General features: G+C 31.9%; 1 protein-coding gene across 8 annotated transcripts in view; it reads right to left on the reverse strand.

Annotated features, from left to right (window-relative positions):
- Window positions 1–15,893, reverse strand: part of LOC113521605 (transient receptor potential cation channel trpm) — a 315,620-nt gene that overhangs the window by 51,793 nt on the left and 247,934 nt on the right. For all 8 annotated transcript variants that reach the window (XM_031910044.2, XM_052899723.1, XM_052899722.1 and 5 more), the window contains one exon: window positions 10,796–10,985. In XM_031910044.2, the coding sequence (XP_031765904.2) occupies window positions 10,796–10,985 (190 nt within the window). The remainder of the gene's footprint in view (window positions 1–10,795; window positions 10,986–15,893) is intronic.

Here is a 15,893-nt window from a genome sequence, read left to right on the forward strand (position 1 = left end):
AATAACACATGAGTCCTCAGGAATGGCAACGCATAGGGGGTATCATGGGCGAAACAGTATACTTTGTTATGTCCATGGTACTGCTCATGTCTATAGGCGACGGTTACCACTTTCCATCAGGTGGGCCGTAAGCTTGTTTGCCATTCTAAGTAGTATAAAAAAAAATAACATAATAGAAATCAAAAACATAAGTATGTGTATTTAATAATGCGACAAATAAATGATGATAAGGTATTATTTTTAAATTTTTAACAATAAAGTTTTGACATTGAAATATTTGTACTGATAAATACATTTAGAACAAAACTCAATCCCTAAGATATATCATTACTAAACACGCTTATTTTTCGCTATTCCGTTTTTTCTGTAAACACACAAAAGGTATAAGCGTTCACAAAAAAATATATATTTTATAGCTCACGAAACTAGGTCGTAACCTAGCCGAAATGTGTAAAAAATGGTAATTTACAAGCTAGAATGTCTACCGCAACGCGTAAGTACTGAACATTTACGGACTATATTTTAGAGGCGACCAGCGTCATTTACCGGTATAGAATTGGCTACATCTTCCTTTCTCGTGGGTGTCGTAAGAGGCGACTAAGGGAGGACGAGGGATGAGCAGCAGCGTCCCTCTTATAGTATCACCAAAGTCTAAATGCAATTACTGGCAAACCCGCCAAAGAGAAGGCCCGTTTTCAGTAGTAGAGAGTGAACGGCTGGTATGGTATGGTATACGGTAGCGTCATGAGACTGTCTAATGGGGTATCTACTGAATAATAGTCAATATTTTTTATATATACAGGGTGACATACATACAATATCATAATTTTTAGTTAATTGTATACAAGTGAAATTAAATATTTTTCCAAAGATGAAAAATGAAAAATGATGATGAAAAATCGACAAATGTATTACAATCTATATTAAAAAATATTTATCTAAACTATAATGTTATAAAAAGAAAATATTTGATTGTTATTTATTTAGTTGTTGCTTGAGTAATTCTGTCTCATTCGTGTTTTTACCGTCAAGCAGTTGTGTTTGCATGGCTGTGTTTTGGTTTGAAGGGTGAGATATGGCGTGAATTTACAGGGTACAGAGGAATAACACCTGAGTCCTCAGGAATGGCAACGCATAGGGGGTATCATGGGCAAAACAGTATACTCTGTTATGTCCATGGTACTGCTCATGTCTATAGGCGACGGTTACCACTTTCCTTCCGGTGGGCCGTCAGTTTGTTTGCCATTCTAAGTTGTATAAAAAAAAAGCAAAAGTAATATAGAGGCTCCAATTTCTTTTGTCGTTTCTTTGAGCTCTCTTACTTCAATTTCACAGGTAGAACACTCCGTTAAAAGGATGCTAATATATCCAATTTCATCCTGCATGTACCCTTTTTCTATTTGGAAAAATGATACGTAAAAGTTTATATCGCAGAAAACTATCAAGTGTCTACTTTATTTTAGATGAAACTGGATAGAGTATCCACGAGAGTACTCGTTCTTATGAGTAAAGTAGGTGGAACATAAAAGTTATTTTTCATAAGGTAAGATACAGAAGTAAGTTGCATTTTTGTATGTATTACATTTCTATATGTATTTAAAAAAGAAATTTCATCGTGTTTTATTCAATTCAATTTATTTATTGCATTATATAATATGACTATAAAAGATCTTAATAATTAATAAAGTATATTGTAGATCCTGTCAGGCACAGTAATTAGAAGCGAGGAGGGCGTCGTTTTTAAATAAAGATTTGTAATTTTCATAAAGATTTCAATAATTTTCATTTAAAAAATAAAAATGTAACAATATTAAATGTATTATTATTAATTTGATAAATGATAAATTTATTTATTTTCACTTGTTATAATTAATTAATTTTTAATCCAAATATTTTTATATTATAGTATTATAAACAGTTTCATTGGAGATCTACTCCTCTCCATCCAAAGGTTGCCTGAAAGTGATCGCTTTTAGCAATCGTTTATAGTAATTGTTTGTATCTATAATAAGTTTATTATTGTACTTCTTTGGAGGAAACAATAAAAAGTATCTATCTATCTAATTTAAGGTTATGTTGACCTATTGAAAACTCGCATTTAACTTGACAGAATTAGTATGTGATGAGAAATTAATATTTTCAATTAAAAAAATTACCATAAGAATCGTTACTGAAAATTTCCAAATTGGTGAAAATATCGCATTGTATGCACTACTAGTGTTTTGGCTTGGCTTCGTACGGGTAGATAGTATTTTATAAAGGAATATATAGTATATGTAAGACGCTGTATGTAGCTTTCAATTAGTAAAAGAATTTTCAAAATTAATTGAATAGTTACAGAATATTATCAAATTATATATTATATTATTATACATTATTATTATTACGATTACACACTACGTTTACCAAAAATGTTTTGGGCATGTTTTGAATATTTTTTTGTACCTTATTTCTTTGAAAATAAGATGGTCTTATTTGCTTTATGTTTTAGACAAAATCTTATGAATATTATTATTAACACATCAAAAGGATTCTTTGAGAGTTAACTTTTAATAAAAGAATTTGTGCTGGCAACATTTTTGGCGAAGTACAATATTAAGAGGGTTCATAACTTAGCTTACTGAAGTGAAGCCACGTCGCAATTATCAATCAATTTTCAAAAACAATTTTCCATGTTTCTGAGTGATTATTTACAAGGTTCTCTGTTAGCAAACTAAAATATTAATCTAGGAATAATATACTTTCTATACTGTTACTAAACATTTGTTTCTCAAATAGAAAAAATTGAAAAAATCCAATACAAAATATGAAGTAGGTGCAAAGTTCTTAATTGTAGATTTACGTGCAAAGTATTTTATAATTAACGCATTTATTTACTAGTAGGACACTTTAAATAATCATTCAGTGAGATTCAATATTAATATTAAATAACCAGTATATATATTATTTTTAAAACTTATGTTCATTTTTTATTCGATGACTATATACATATACATATATGTATATAACGAGAAATTAACGGACTCACTGTAGATTGCAGTGCGAGGCGTGACGCTGTGACACAATATGCCATACGCCCCCGAAGAAGACTTCCAAATGAAGTCGGAACAATTGTCGGAAATGGCAAAACATGATGAGCTGTATGATCCGAAGGTTGTATCTACCGAGCGTCACTATTATCCTCGGATATTACGTGAAGCAATTGAAATTATGAAAAATACGAAAAATTTCAATAGGGAAGATATTGGCTTTTACCAGCATGGGACCCATTGATTGACACTAAAAACACGCGATAATTCGTTTAAACCCAGTGTGAATACCATGAGTGAGGTGTGTAGGGTGGCTCTAGATAATAATGATGACAATGTGAGGGTACCCGAAGAGACTACGCGAGTTGTCAGACGAAGACACCGCTCACTTCAGTCCTGTCTTGACCACGACGTGGTGCAATCCACGTCGAAACGTCGGCAATTAAGAAGCATGTATGTAAATACTATTTACCTGTAAAGGCTTCTACATCACGTTAAATCCCGATTGTACATTTAAAAAAAACATAGTGAGTTCATTAATTTCCCATTATATATGTAAAAAATCATACATACATACATATCATATATATCTGTCACGCCTGTCTCCCATTAGCGTAGGCAGAAACAATGGAACGCCAAATGCTTCGATTCAAACAAACCTCCTTCGCTTCTTCCGCATTCATTAATCTTTTCATACACGCTCACCGGTTACGGGTACTTTTAATTTGGCCCTTCTTCAGCACGTCGCCTATTTGGTCAACATAAGTCCGTCTAGGGCGGCCCCTACCGACATCTCCATTCATGCTTGCTCGATAAATCTCTTTCCTAATTCTTATTTCATCCATCCTCTCCAAATGGCCAAACCAAAAAATCAGTATACATATGTAATTGTTATTGAAATCTGAAAGATAATTGCGTCGTTGTTTAAGATCTTCTGAGGTTTTAATAGAACATATAACAACAGACCAATCGTGTGGCCTTTATATACTAACCATTTATTTACAATCTCGAATATAAATAGCTACCCTATGAGTGAAGTACACGGACTATAACGTTCTCTCACTGAATTTATGTGTGCCATAGCTTTTCGTATTCAATAAAATCGAGTGGAAACCGTCTTAAGGCATGAATAATATCCGGTTCTCGAATACGCATGCTTTCATTTCACGCATATTCTATTTCCTACTATTATTATAAACGTGAAAGTTTATAAAACTTTTTGGATGTTTGATGTTTAATCGCGATTGAGCGGCTGAATGGATTTGAATTCAATTTGGTACGCAGATTAATCCAGCAAAGACTTTATTTACAAATATTATTATAATACAAGCTATTTCCAGTGGTAATGCTCGCTTGAATTCTATGTGTTCAGATATAACTTACCCGGGTACCAAATTTAATTACGACTACTGAATGGTTTTAGTTGTTTTTGAGCAAAACGGTAACAAACATCCATCCATTCTCTTTATTTTAATTTATGTGTTTATATTTGCATTTATAATTCAATTTATTCGCAACAATACTACATTGTGTTGAATATTTTTTATAAGTAATAAGAGGATATTATACAACAACTTTTAAATAAAACAGAAAAAGTATGAAGCAACAACCAATAATAATTGTCCAAAAAATTACAAAATTAACAAATGTCATTAATAAGGCAAAGAATACACAGTAAATATTAAGATTGCTTGCTCACTTTATGTTCGAAGGATTCGAGATCTAATATTTTAAAATTCATCAAAATAGTATATATATATATATATATCTCAACAACAGATCATATATAGTTGGTAAATAAATAAGGACATTATATTCATAGTATTCGTATCTCAAGCTTATAAATAAATACTAATTTATACAAATAATGTCAATGTATTGTTTAATCAATTAACCAACATATGAATAACAATGGCGTGATGTATCACACCATTGTCATATATACCTACACAATATGATTATCTTGAAGTTTAGTAAAGGATAAAACAATAATATTTTTTGTTTGTGGTTTTTGTACAGAAAAATTATATTAATTTTAAAACAATCTTAATTTTTTTTTTAACATTTATAACTGGACAACGGGAATTTAATGAACTTACTGTTTGTCGTTTCCGGCGATTGTTTCGACTTAACTCGGAAGTCTTTTTCGGTCTCAGTGTTTTCGTTGCAACATCTGACTTCAATCTTAGTAAATTTTAAATAGGATAAAAAAATTACTCTTTCCAATAAAGTAAGAAATATCAAAATTAGTTCAGTATTGATGAAGTTATCGCGTAATAGAAACCTTTTCACCAAGATCGGTTACAAGGTTGGCAGACAGAATTGAATGTTGAATTGAAATTGAATTCCTTTATACATCTTTATCTATTGCAAGTTTCTTATTTGATTAATATTTTTTTTTACTTTAACTCAAAACTGTCTCGTAATTCTTTAAACGAGATTTCTATCGACCACTCTTAATAATTATAATCTTTAATAATTATTAAAATAACGATGTTTATGTTTGTGTTAGCAAGTTTGATACGATCCAACAAGTTTGGAGAGCTCTTTAATTAATAATACAAGTTTTTGATGGTGAAATTATATGTATTGATTTTTGTGTAAGTATGTGGTTATGTAAAAATAAAGGGCAAAAGAAGAGAAAGACTGAGAAATAACTACATGGAACAGATGAAGAAAACGCTGGGTATCATCTCGTATAGGGAGGTTAAAGATATGGTTTGGAATAGAACTGGGTTGAAAATAATACATGAATTAGTTGACTTGACAAGAGCAAATATTAAATAAAAAAAAATGCGTTTATAGCGATTTTTTTTTATACAACTTTGAATGGCAAACAAGCAGACGCCCACCTGATGGCAAGTGGTAACCGTTGCCTATAGAGATGAGCAGTACCATGGACATAACAGAGTATACTGTTTCGCCCATGATACCCCCCATGCATTGCCATTCCTGAGGACTCAAGTGCTATTCCTCTGTACCCAGTAAATTCACGCCATATCCCACCCTTCTAACCGACTTTTGTACAAAGTATTTAAAAGATATATTTAAACACATTCAAACTAAGTACCTTCTAAATAAACGCGGTCCATGATGATAAGATCTATATCATTACATAGTGTTAGATGACGTAATATAAAAGCGCAAACTTATGTTGTAATAAAAAAAACTAAGATAAAAATCGACCATTTATAATATAAAAAAGCACAGAATGGGCCATCCCTTCCTTACCCGTGGGTGTCGTAAAAGGCAACTAAGAGAATTTAATAGTCGAATGATGAGCAGCAGTGCCCCTGCTAAAATATCACCAAAGCCTAATTGCGGTTAACAACTCGCCTACCAAGCGTGGCAACTATTGGCAAAACTGCCCAAGGGCACTGCCCAAGAGGCGTATACTCAGCAGGCTAATATGATAGTGAATGTAAATTATATGGCAAACTGTATTTACAATAAAGGACACATAAAAAAAATATGTATTTTTATGGATTTAACAAAAATCTAATTATTTTATTAATGAATTTCTAAATGAAAAAAGAATGCTACCATCGTGATTGTGGCGTACTTCTATTAAATTTAATTTTGAGGTTAAATAATGACGTTTCTTATAATATTTACTAAATCTAAGTAAAAAAATAAATTGGCATGACTAGTAAATAGTGTTGTAGGCATACTAATTGTAATCATTTAATTGCTTTTAAATACTTGTACATTAGAAATAGCAAATTATGACAGGACTACAGCTTTAAACTTGTTGAACCATATTCTAATAAATAAATTAAATATTATTGTAAGAAAAATATGCGCTTTAAAATCGAAAAAATTAGGCTATAAATTAAAATTTTAATCATTTATGAATCACATATTTGCTTTTGTTATGCATGTAAGTCTATATAAAAATAGCTAGCGGCCCGTCCCGGCTTCGCACGCGTGGACATTTTTACAACATTTTAAAAAGTGGTTCTTTCGACATAACGATAATAGTTGGACATATAGTATCGCTAAGTTTTTTGTAGTTACTGATATTTTCTTTAATATTGTAGAACATACTTTTGTTCTATCACCAATAGTTTCCGCAGCGCATGCGACGAAATATACAGCATTTTTTTTACACCTTCAGTTACGTTACTAAAGTTTTAGTAAGGATTCCTAATCTTTTCTAACAATAAATATAGCCTATGTTACTCAGGGAGAATGTAGCTTTCTAATGGTGAATGGATTTTTGAAATCGGCAAAGTAGTTTTTGAGTTTATTCATTACAAACATACATACACACAAAAATACAAATCTTTCCTCTTTATACTCATAATATTTGTGTAGATTGATTAATGGAATCAAAATGGTTGTCAAGGTATAAGGACGAAAGCAATAAAGCCTTTGACTATTTCAACTAGGATTACAATCGTAAGTACATTTAATTATGTACTAAAAACTTACAGCATTAAAAGTATGAATAAGCAGGTTTTTAAAAGTACCATAAGATGTTCTAGTTTCACATATGAAATTTCTTTACGGTTTCCACCTGTTACATCGATCGAAGCATGACCGTTGCACTGCCAGGTAAGTATATAGTGATAAAAGGTCTTTGTGATTTACGTGACATAAGAGTTTATTATACTCTAAAACAGGGGTGAATAATATATAGCAATATCTATATACATATTACCAGAGGGAGACTTTGTACAAAAGTCGATTGCTTGGGAACCTCTGTCCCATTCGTGTTTCAACCGTAAAGCAGTTATGTTTGCATGGCTGTGTGTCGGTTTGAAGGGTGGGATATGACGTGAATTTACTGGGTACAGAGGAATAACACCTGAGTCTTCAGGAATGGCAACGCATGGGGGGTATCATGGGCGAAACAGTATACTCTGTTATGTCCATGGTACTGCTCATGTCTATAGGCGACGGTTACCACTTTCCATCAGGGGAGCCGTCAGCTTATTTGCCATTCTAAGTTGTATAATATATATATATATATATATATATATATATATATATATATATATATATATATGATCTAATATATACGGATATTTTTTTTATGCAACATAGAATGGCAAACAAGCTGACGGCCCACCTGATATATCTATATACAGATTTCGGGGCGGTACTGATAGCATGGATGATATCAGTACCGCCCTGAAATCTGTATACATATTTAATTCTACTGAATATTGATATCGGCAAAAACACTCGTCCATTTTAATATTGATCATATCAGTCCATATGTATATTTAAATAAATTAAGAAATATGTATATTTAAATAAATTTTAATTAGATTTAATTAGAAATCTAAAGAATTCTTATTTTCAATATTATATAATATATTGGATATCCGATATTTTATATATTTACTAGAGTATTGTTTTGTATAAAAATCGTTTGTTTGGGCATCTCTGTCCCATTCGTGTTTCTACCGTGAAGTAGTTGTGTTTGTATGGCTGTTTCAGTTTGAAGGGTGTAAATTCACTGCTATATCTGGGATATGATATGTAAAAATTACAGGGTATGGTAACGCGTATATAACGGTATCATGGGCGAAACAGTATACTCTATTATGTCCATGGTACTGCTCATGTTTATAGGCGACGGTTATCACTTTCCATCAGGTGGGCCGTCAGCTTGTTTGTCATTCTAAGTTGCATAAAAAAAAATATGCAAACTAATCCACGTGGGTAAAGCCGTGGAATAATGGAAGTACAAAGTAAACAGAAACGTATTGTATTTGCCGTGGTGTTTACTAAATAATGAAGGACTTAATTGATGTAATTGATCTTTGACGTTATAACACTGCTTCTCCATTACATTTTCCCATCGGTATTTATATCACAGACCATAGAATATATAATAATTAGGTTACATTTCAAATAGTAGCCGTGTGGTCCCCTTCCTTTCCCGTGGGTGTCGTAAAAGACGACTTAGGGACGACGAAGGATGGGCAGCAGCGTCCTTCTTAAAACATCTCTAAAGTGGTTGCCAATACGCCTGCCAAGTGTGGCAACTACTGGCAAAAGCTCCCAAGGGAGAGGTTTATGTTCAGCAGTGGACGGTTAAGGGCTGATATGATGATAGTGATTTCAAATAGTGGTTTTAACTAAAAAAAAGTAGACTTATTCAATAATTATTTTAAAATTAAAAAATAATCCCACTGAAGTTTCACAAGTTATTATTTATTGAGAATAAACTACAAGAAATTCAGTAGATATTCTGTTCAAATCTATGTAAATTACATCACTGTTGTATTTATTATGAGATAAAAAATGTGTTAAATGTATCACGATGAATCACATTTTAAGTTTGACCTTTAAAAATAAATTATAAATTTAAAGTTTGTAACAAATTTTATGCAGTATTTTCTGCATGATACTGAATATATATATATACATACAGACATTGGACAGAAGATATTAAAAAATAATATTGTTTTGGTTTCTCTTCCTCTTTTCAAATTGTCTTAAAAATCTTCAATATATAGACATCGTCTAATGATAATTTTATTAGATTAGTTTTAAGATGTAACTGTACTTATCATTCTATGAATAGATGAATAGTAGAATAAGTTACAGACGTTTTATTCGACTAGAGTTTTATTAAAAGGACAGCTATTACAATGCTCTCTCCAAGTAGCGTAATCAGCAATAAACTTGCACGAATCTTAAATTGACAGAGAGTTATAGTACAATATATCCGCCGAAGCTCATTTCAAGGTAGTTAAACGAGCTAAACCTAATAAACGAAATTATTACATCGTAATTTACAATTTGCAGTCGCCTTTTGCGGGCTATAATTCGGCGGTACGTTCTATTTACACTGTTAAATTATATTTAGTTTGTATTTGTATAGTAGCTGAAATAACATCATTAATGTTACAGTATTTTTTTTATTTTGGAGAACGGCGAAAGACTTTAACACGATTACTATATTTAAGATTGTGTTATACAAAAATAAACGACTTCAGTTGTGGTAATACTAGTCATTTTGAATTAAAAACTAAATAGCTGAACTGTATTTCATAAAATTTCTACGGAACTAATCTGTAAAAATATCTTTTTAGATAAAAAATAATATTGCAAATAATTTATCAACTGATGAGAGTTATGAGATAATAAACAATAATAAAATACATACTATAAAAAATATAATCGAATTGAGCACGTCTTTCTATTCTAAAGTGGATTAAAAAAAGAAATGTCCCTAATATTTTCAGAGTTTTGTATACATGTTTACTATGTTTACTCGTATTTCAAATGTGTTGCAGGAAGTCAGCCCATTCCGTCCGTGACACCCGTCATATGTTGCCTCATGTATTATGTTTCCCTATTACGTTAAAAGATTATGCAAGCTCCAAACTCCGATAAAAAAAATACAACTTCAATTCACTTGTAAAATTCACAAATCAATCGGTGAAGACATCACGTCACAATAGACAAAAAAATTGCAATAATTTAAAACATATTACTGTTTTAGAAGACGATTAAAAATAATGTATTTATAATTTATGAAATTTGGAACGATCACCAAGATTAACAAGTTGACGGCCCGCCTGATGGAAAGCAGTAATCGATGCAGACATAACACCATGACATAACATCACAGAATTCATGAGGACTATAATATTATGCCTCTGTAGCTAGTAATTTTAGTATGTCCCATTGAACCGAAATGCAAGCTAGCTGCCAAGCAGATTTCAGATGGCAGAGGAAGTGGAACATAAGTATAGACAACTCTTGTTTAGAGTTTCATAACGAAGTAACAAAATTCGACTAACCTGGTGGCCATTCTTGTCCATACACGAAGATCTCGGATCTGGCGATGTCAACACGGTTCCATGTGAGAGCAAGGGACAGCTGCTCGCTTGGTGAGAGGTGTTGGGCTCTGAATAACGCTGTGAGGATTACTTGGTCCAACTCTTGGACCTCGCCGCCTTCTGCCCGCTCTTGTATTCTGAACACCGTGATCTAAAAAGAAAAAAGAGATTATGAATAAGATAATTTCAGATTTTACTTTTCTTTTTTACCACAGAGGTGGCAAAAAAGCATACAGCCCACCTGATAGTAAGCGGTTACCGTAGCCTATGAACACCTGTAACACCAGGGGCATTACGCGCATTGTCAATTCGTTACTTCTTGAAAAATATCCCCTTCAATTGTTGTGAAATTTATATTGGATTAAAATAGGAGAAAACTATGTCGATTGTGAAAATATTTATCAAAATCGGTTTCAATTTGGCGCAGATGTCGTAACACTAACTTACAGACAAAATACAGAATTTAGATTTTTTTAAATCGCATAAAAACTTATAAATTATACTTTAAGAAAAGGGATAATAGAAGGGTCTTCTTAGGCTGTAAAAAAAGTACGAAAGGAGTGCCCAGCCATTTGGCCTATGTGGTAATCATATAATTATATCCTTCTTCTATAGGGCAACTCAAGCCTAATATACATCACAGAATACACTGTGATGATTATGGTATTCCATATAAATTGCTATTTCTGAGGATAGAAGTTGCAATATAATGTATTTTTGTGCATAATCATTATAATGAATATTATCTATGTGCGAGTCAATAAAGTATGTGAATATGGGTGTCGAAAGAGGCGGATAAATCTATTTAACGATGGAGGGATGGGCAGCAGCATCTCTTTTAAAATATTCTTAAAAGCCTAACCGAGTTTGCCAACCCACCTGCCAAGCGTGGCAACTACTTGGCAAAACTCCCCTTATAGGGATATTAGGGAAGGTTTATGTTCAGCAGTGGACAGTTAACGGTTAAAATGATGATGAGTCAACAAAACATTTTTAAATTTACACGGCAGTCTTTACTAAGAAAAAATGCATATTCTTACAATAATTTTAAATCCGTACATGTTTTCTCTAATGCAATGGAATGCAAATAATTTGTGTGGTTTATAGAGCAAATATCGTTGTATTTGCTCTGTAAGTAAGCACTGTAGCGATGTTAAATATTTACACTCATTGCTTATCTACTGATGGTAACGTAAATAAATATTTATGTAAATATGAAAGGGTGAAATTTTATGAATACGTTCTTTATATAGAATTATTTATACGCATTCGATATTCTTCAATTTTTACTTTATTCTGTTAAGTCTTAGTCACACAGGAGTTCAGCGTTGTGTTGAGACTTCAACAGGTTTATTTTCGAACAATCGACGGTGTTCGAAGGTATATTGAAATTATCACGTTACAAAATTATATGGTATATAAAATTAAAAGATATACAAAATTATATGAGTTATAAACATGATATGAAATATTGTTACTGCATCAATATTTTTTACTCAAGTGACTGACGTTAATAAGCACTATAACGATATATAAATAGACGTAATATAATATTTAGAAACTGACATTTTCGTATTCCTACCATGATATATACTGGTATTATAGATATATAAATATATCCTTAAAAATATAGTCATTGTTTATTGTAAATTTGTGATATTCTTACTTGTAAAATTGTAGTTATTGATTATTACTATTATTTTATAGTAATTCAAATTGATATTTTTAGTAAATACTTGTACATTTTCTAAGTCCTTAATTTTAGACACATTTCTTGGCTCTGTATTCCAAGTTTATAATAAAAAAAAAATATGGGTTATATGAATTTTGACTAGCAAGAATTTTGACTAGCAAGAATTTTGACTAGTAGAATTGTGTAATCAAGAAGTCTTTGCTTCGCAACAAGCAGGACTTTTGTTTCACAAAGAAAAATAGCAGCATAGCATTACAGTGATGATTAAGTCAATTAGATTACTAGAACCAGGTCAGTAGAACATACTCGATTGGTATATAATGCACAATATAAACGCCAATAGAATAAATATCGATTGAAAGAAGAATAAAAAAACTTTTAAGTCAGTATAGAATTGGCGATGATATAGCGTAATACACACAAAAAATACCGTCGAATCGAGAACCTACTCCATTTTTATGTCGCTTAATAACCTCATTTCTAGAGGCAATATTCGATGTCGCTTCTGTTATAGGCAGTGATTTGAACAAATACAACCCCAGTAATGGAGATAACAAACCCATTATAGATGGTTATGTGAAGTACAAAATTAATGCTGGATAGATGAATCGGAGCTAAGTCATAGTATATGATTTTCGAAAGTTGTTTTTCAATGTTTTTTTTTTTATAAATTACTAATTTTTTCGTAAACTTGAAAAGTTGGCGACCCACTACTAAACTACGTCATTTTATTAAACTAATAGCTGACTCGGCAAACGTTGTTTTACCATATACATTATTTCAAGAACTATATATGAAAATGTATTGTACTACAATTATTATATTCGAATGCTGTCTTGTAATCCTGTTGCGCAATATAAAAATCGCGATTAAAAACAGGGGTTGATCGCAAAAGCGTGAAAATTTGAATTTGTATGTATTTTTCAATGCAAAGTCATACTAAAATAAAAAAAAATGTCAAAAAAATAAAAATAAAATATTTAGAGGTGAGTCACCCTTATCATTGAGGGGTATGAAAAATAGATGTTGGCCGATTCTCAGACCTACTCAATATGCACACAAAATTTCATAAAAATCGGTAAAGTCGTTTCGGAGGAGTTTGGTAACAAACACCGCGACACGAGAATTTTATATATTAGATGTAATTTTATGAATCCAAGGAAATTATTAATAAAATACAATTACTTCATCATCATCAGGATCATAGACTCATTATCACTTCATATTGGACCGTCAGCTTACTTGATATCTACTGCAGATAAAAAAAAAACCTTATTGGACAGAAGTATTCTATGACAGTGTTGAAAGAATAAAACGTAAAGTGTACAAATCTATTACAAAATATACAAGGCAATGATGATATAATATCAATCAATTATACAACATATAATTGATTGATATTATATCATCATTGCCTTGTATATTCTTTATCATTGATATATATCAATTGATAAAGAATATACAAGGCAACACACCTGCAATTTGATGCTTTGACATTACAGGTGCGTAGGGGTGGCGGTAATCACATATCATCAGGTGAGTCGTATGCTCGTTTGTCATTTATATTATAAAAAAATTGGATATGGCAATGTTAAGTTGGTTTTTTTATGCAACTTAGAATGACAAACAAACTGATGACCCAAAAACAATGCCATGGAGATAACAGATTACACTGTATCCCCCATGATATATGAAATGCGTTATCAGTCCTGAGGACTAAGGTGGTTATATCTCTGCACCGTGTAATTTCATTGCCATATTCCACCTTTCAAACTGAAACGCAGCCATGAAAACTCAACTGCTTCACGGTAGAAACACGAACCGGACAGAGGTATCCAAGCAAAAGATTTTTGTACAAAGTCACAATCTAGTTTGTGTAACGGATAAAAAATGAATATCAAAGTCGTGTTAGTAATAGATTAGCTGTGTAGTATCTGATAATCGTGGTATGAACATGCCATATATTTGAGAGTAGAAATAAAGGAGGGAGGGAGGTTCGTGGGAGGAACCGCGAACACTCAGGTGGAGGAATGATCTCTCTGCCGAGACTTTCCCTAGGAACTACAGCATGGGGTTCTTCAAAAAGGGCACATTAAGGATTCTTAATGATCGGAACGCGTGCGTGACATCCTTGGTATTGCAGGAGTCCATAGTCTACGGTAACCCCGTTTACCATAAGACGGGCCGTATGGCTTTTTTACCACCACAGTAGTATAAAAAAGACACATTTGGACCAGAGATATCCACTCTATAAACATTAATGTATTCTAATACTCATACTGCCAAAAGATTGCCTCGTAGCTGAGTCATAACATAATTAGATACTGGTTGACTCAATTTGATTATTCCAGTAAACGACCAAAAATAAATTAGTATACCGCTGCTTTATTGTGTTAATGTAAATAAATTGCTTGGTACATATTATATGGAAGGCGTGAGTTGTCAGCTAAAATAGAATTTATGTTGTGAAACTTATACTGTCTACTAAAATAGCTGTTGGAAAGATATGGCGTGCTAGCTTCGCTAGGGTCCAAAATCTGCACTCATGAAACAACAATTAGGGATTTGGTGAGAATTGAAATCGGTTTACTATGGTTTGACAATTTACAATACTATCTATCAGAACAATATGGAACCATTATGTCGCTAGTATTGCAATTCGAGAGTGCAAAACGTTTCAATTTCAATATCGATCTATTGGAGTTTATTTCAAGCGTAATCCCACTGTTCACTGACCGGGATAAAAAGTCTCTATCCCATATAGTACATGTACCAAATTTCATAGTTATTGCTTATGCCGTTAAGGCGGTAACAAAAAATGTACTTTCAGACTAATAATATTAGGATCATGATTGCTAACTCAAAATTTTGGAAATCAAAATATGAAGTATCATTATTCGGCATGTGAAAATTTCTTGATAGGGATATTAAATAATCTATATCTTTACATAATCTATTTATTATTCCGATCCATAAATATAATGGAATAACTGGAGTATACCTACATGAGCGATGTTGCGGGTATAATTTACATAGATACAAATCAAAAAAGGGTACTTGCGAACTCTTTAAGCAAGACTTGTATTAACTGCTCTTTCATTTTTTTATTTTAAATCACTAGTAAAAGTGCAAAATTATACTAATATTTTACATTATTTTGAAAACTACAAATCGTGAACTATGGTAATGCAAGTGTTATGCTGAAGCGATTGAGTGGGAAGCGTTATTTACCGAAAATATCATACAAGAATTCAGTTAAAATTTCGTGCTACCCACAAAAAAAAAAAAAAAATAAATAAATAAAAAAAAACCAAGTGCTTGAAAAAGTTAATAAGTGCGTTAAGTTTATACTGTGCGTTGACTTGC

This window comes from Galleria mellonella, unplaced genomic scaffold (assembly GCF_026898425.1).
Source record: "Galleria mellonella isolate WM207_F2 unplaced genomic scaffold, CSIRO_AGI_GalMel_v1 utg63, whole genome shotgun sequence".
Taxonomy (NCBI): domain Eukaryota; kingdom Metazoa; phylum Arthropoda; class Insecta; order Lepidoptera; family Pyralidae; genus Galleria; species Galleria mellonella.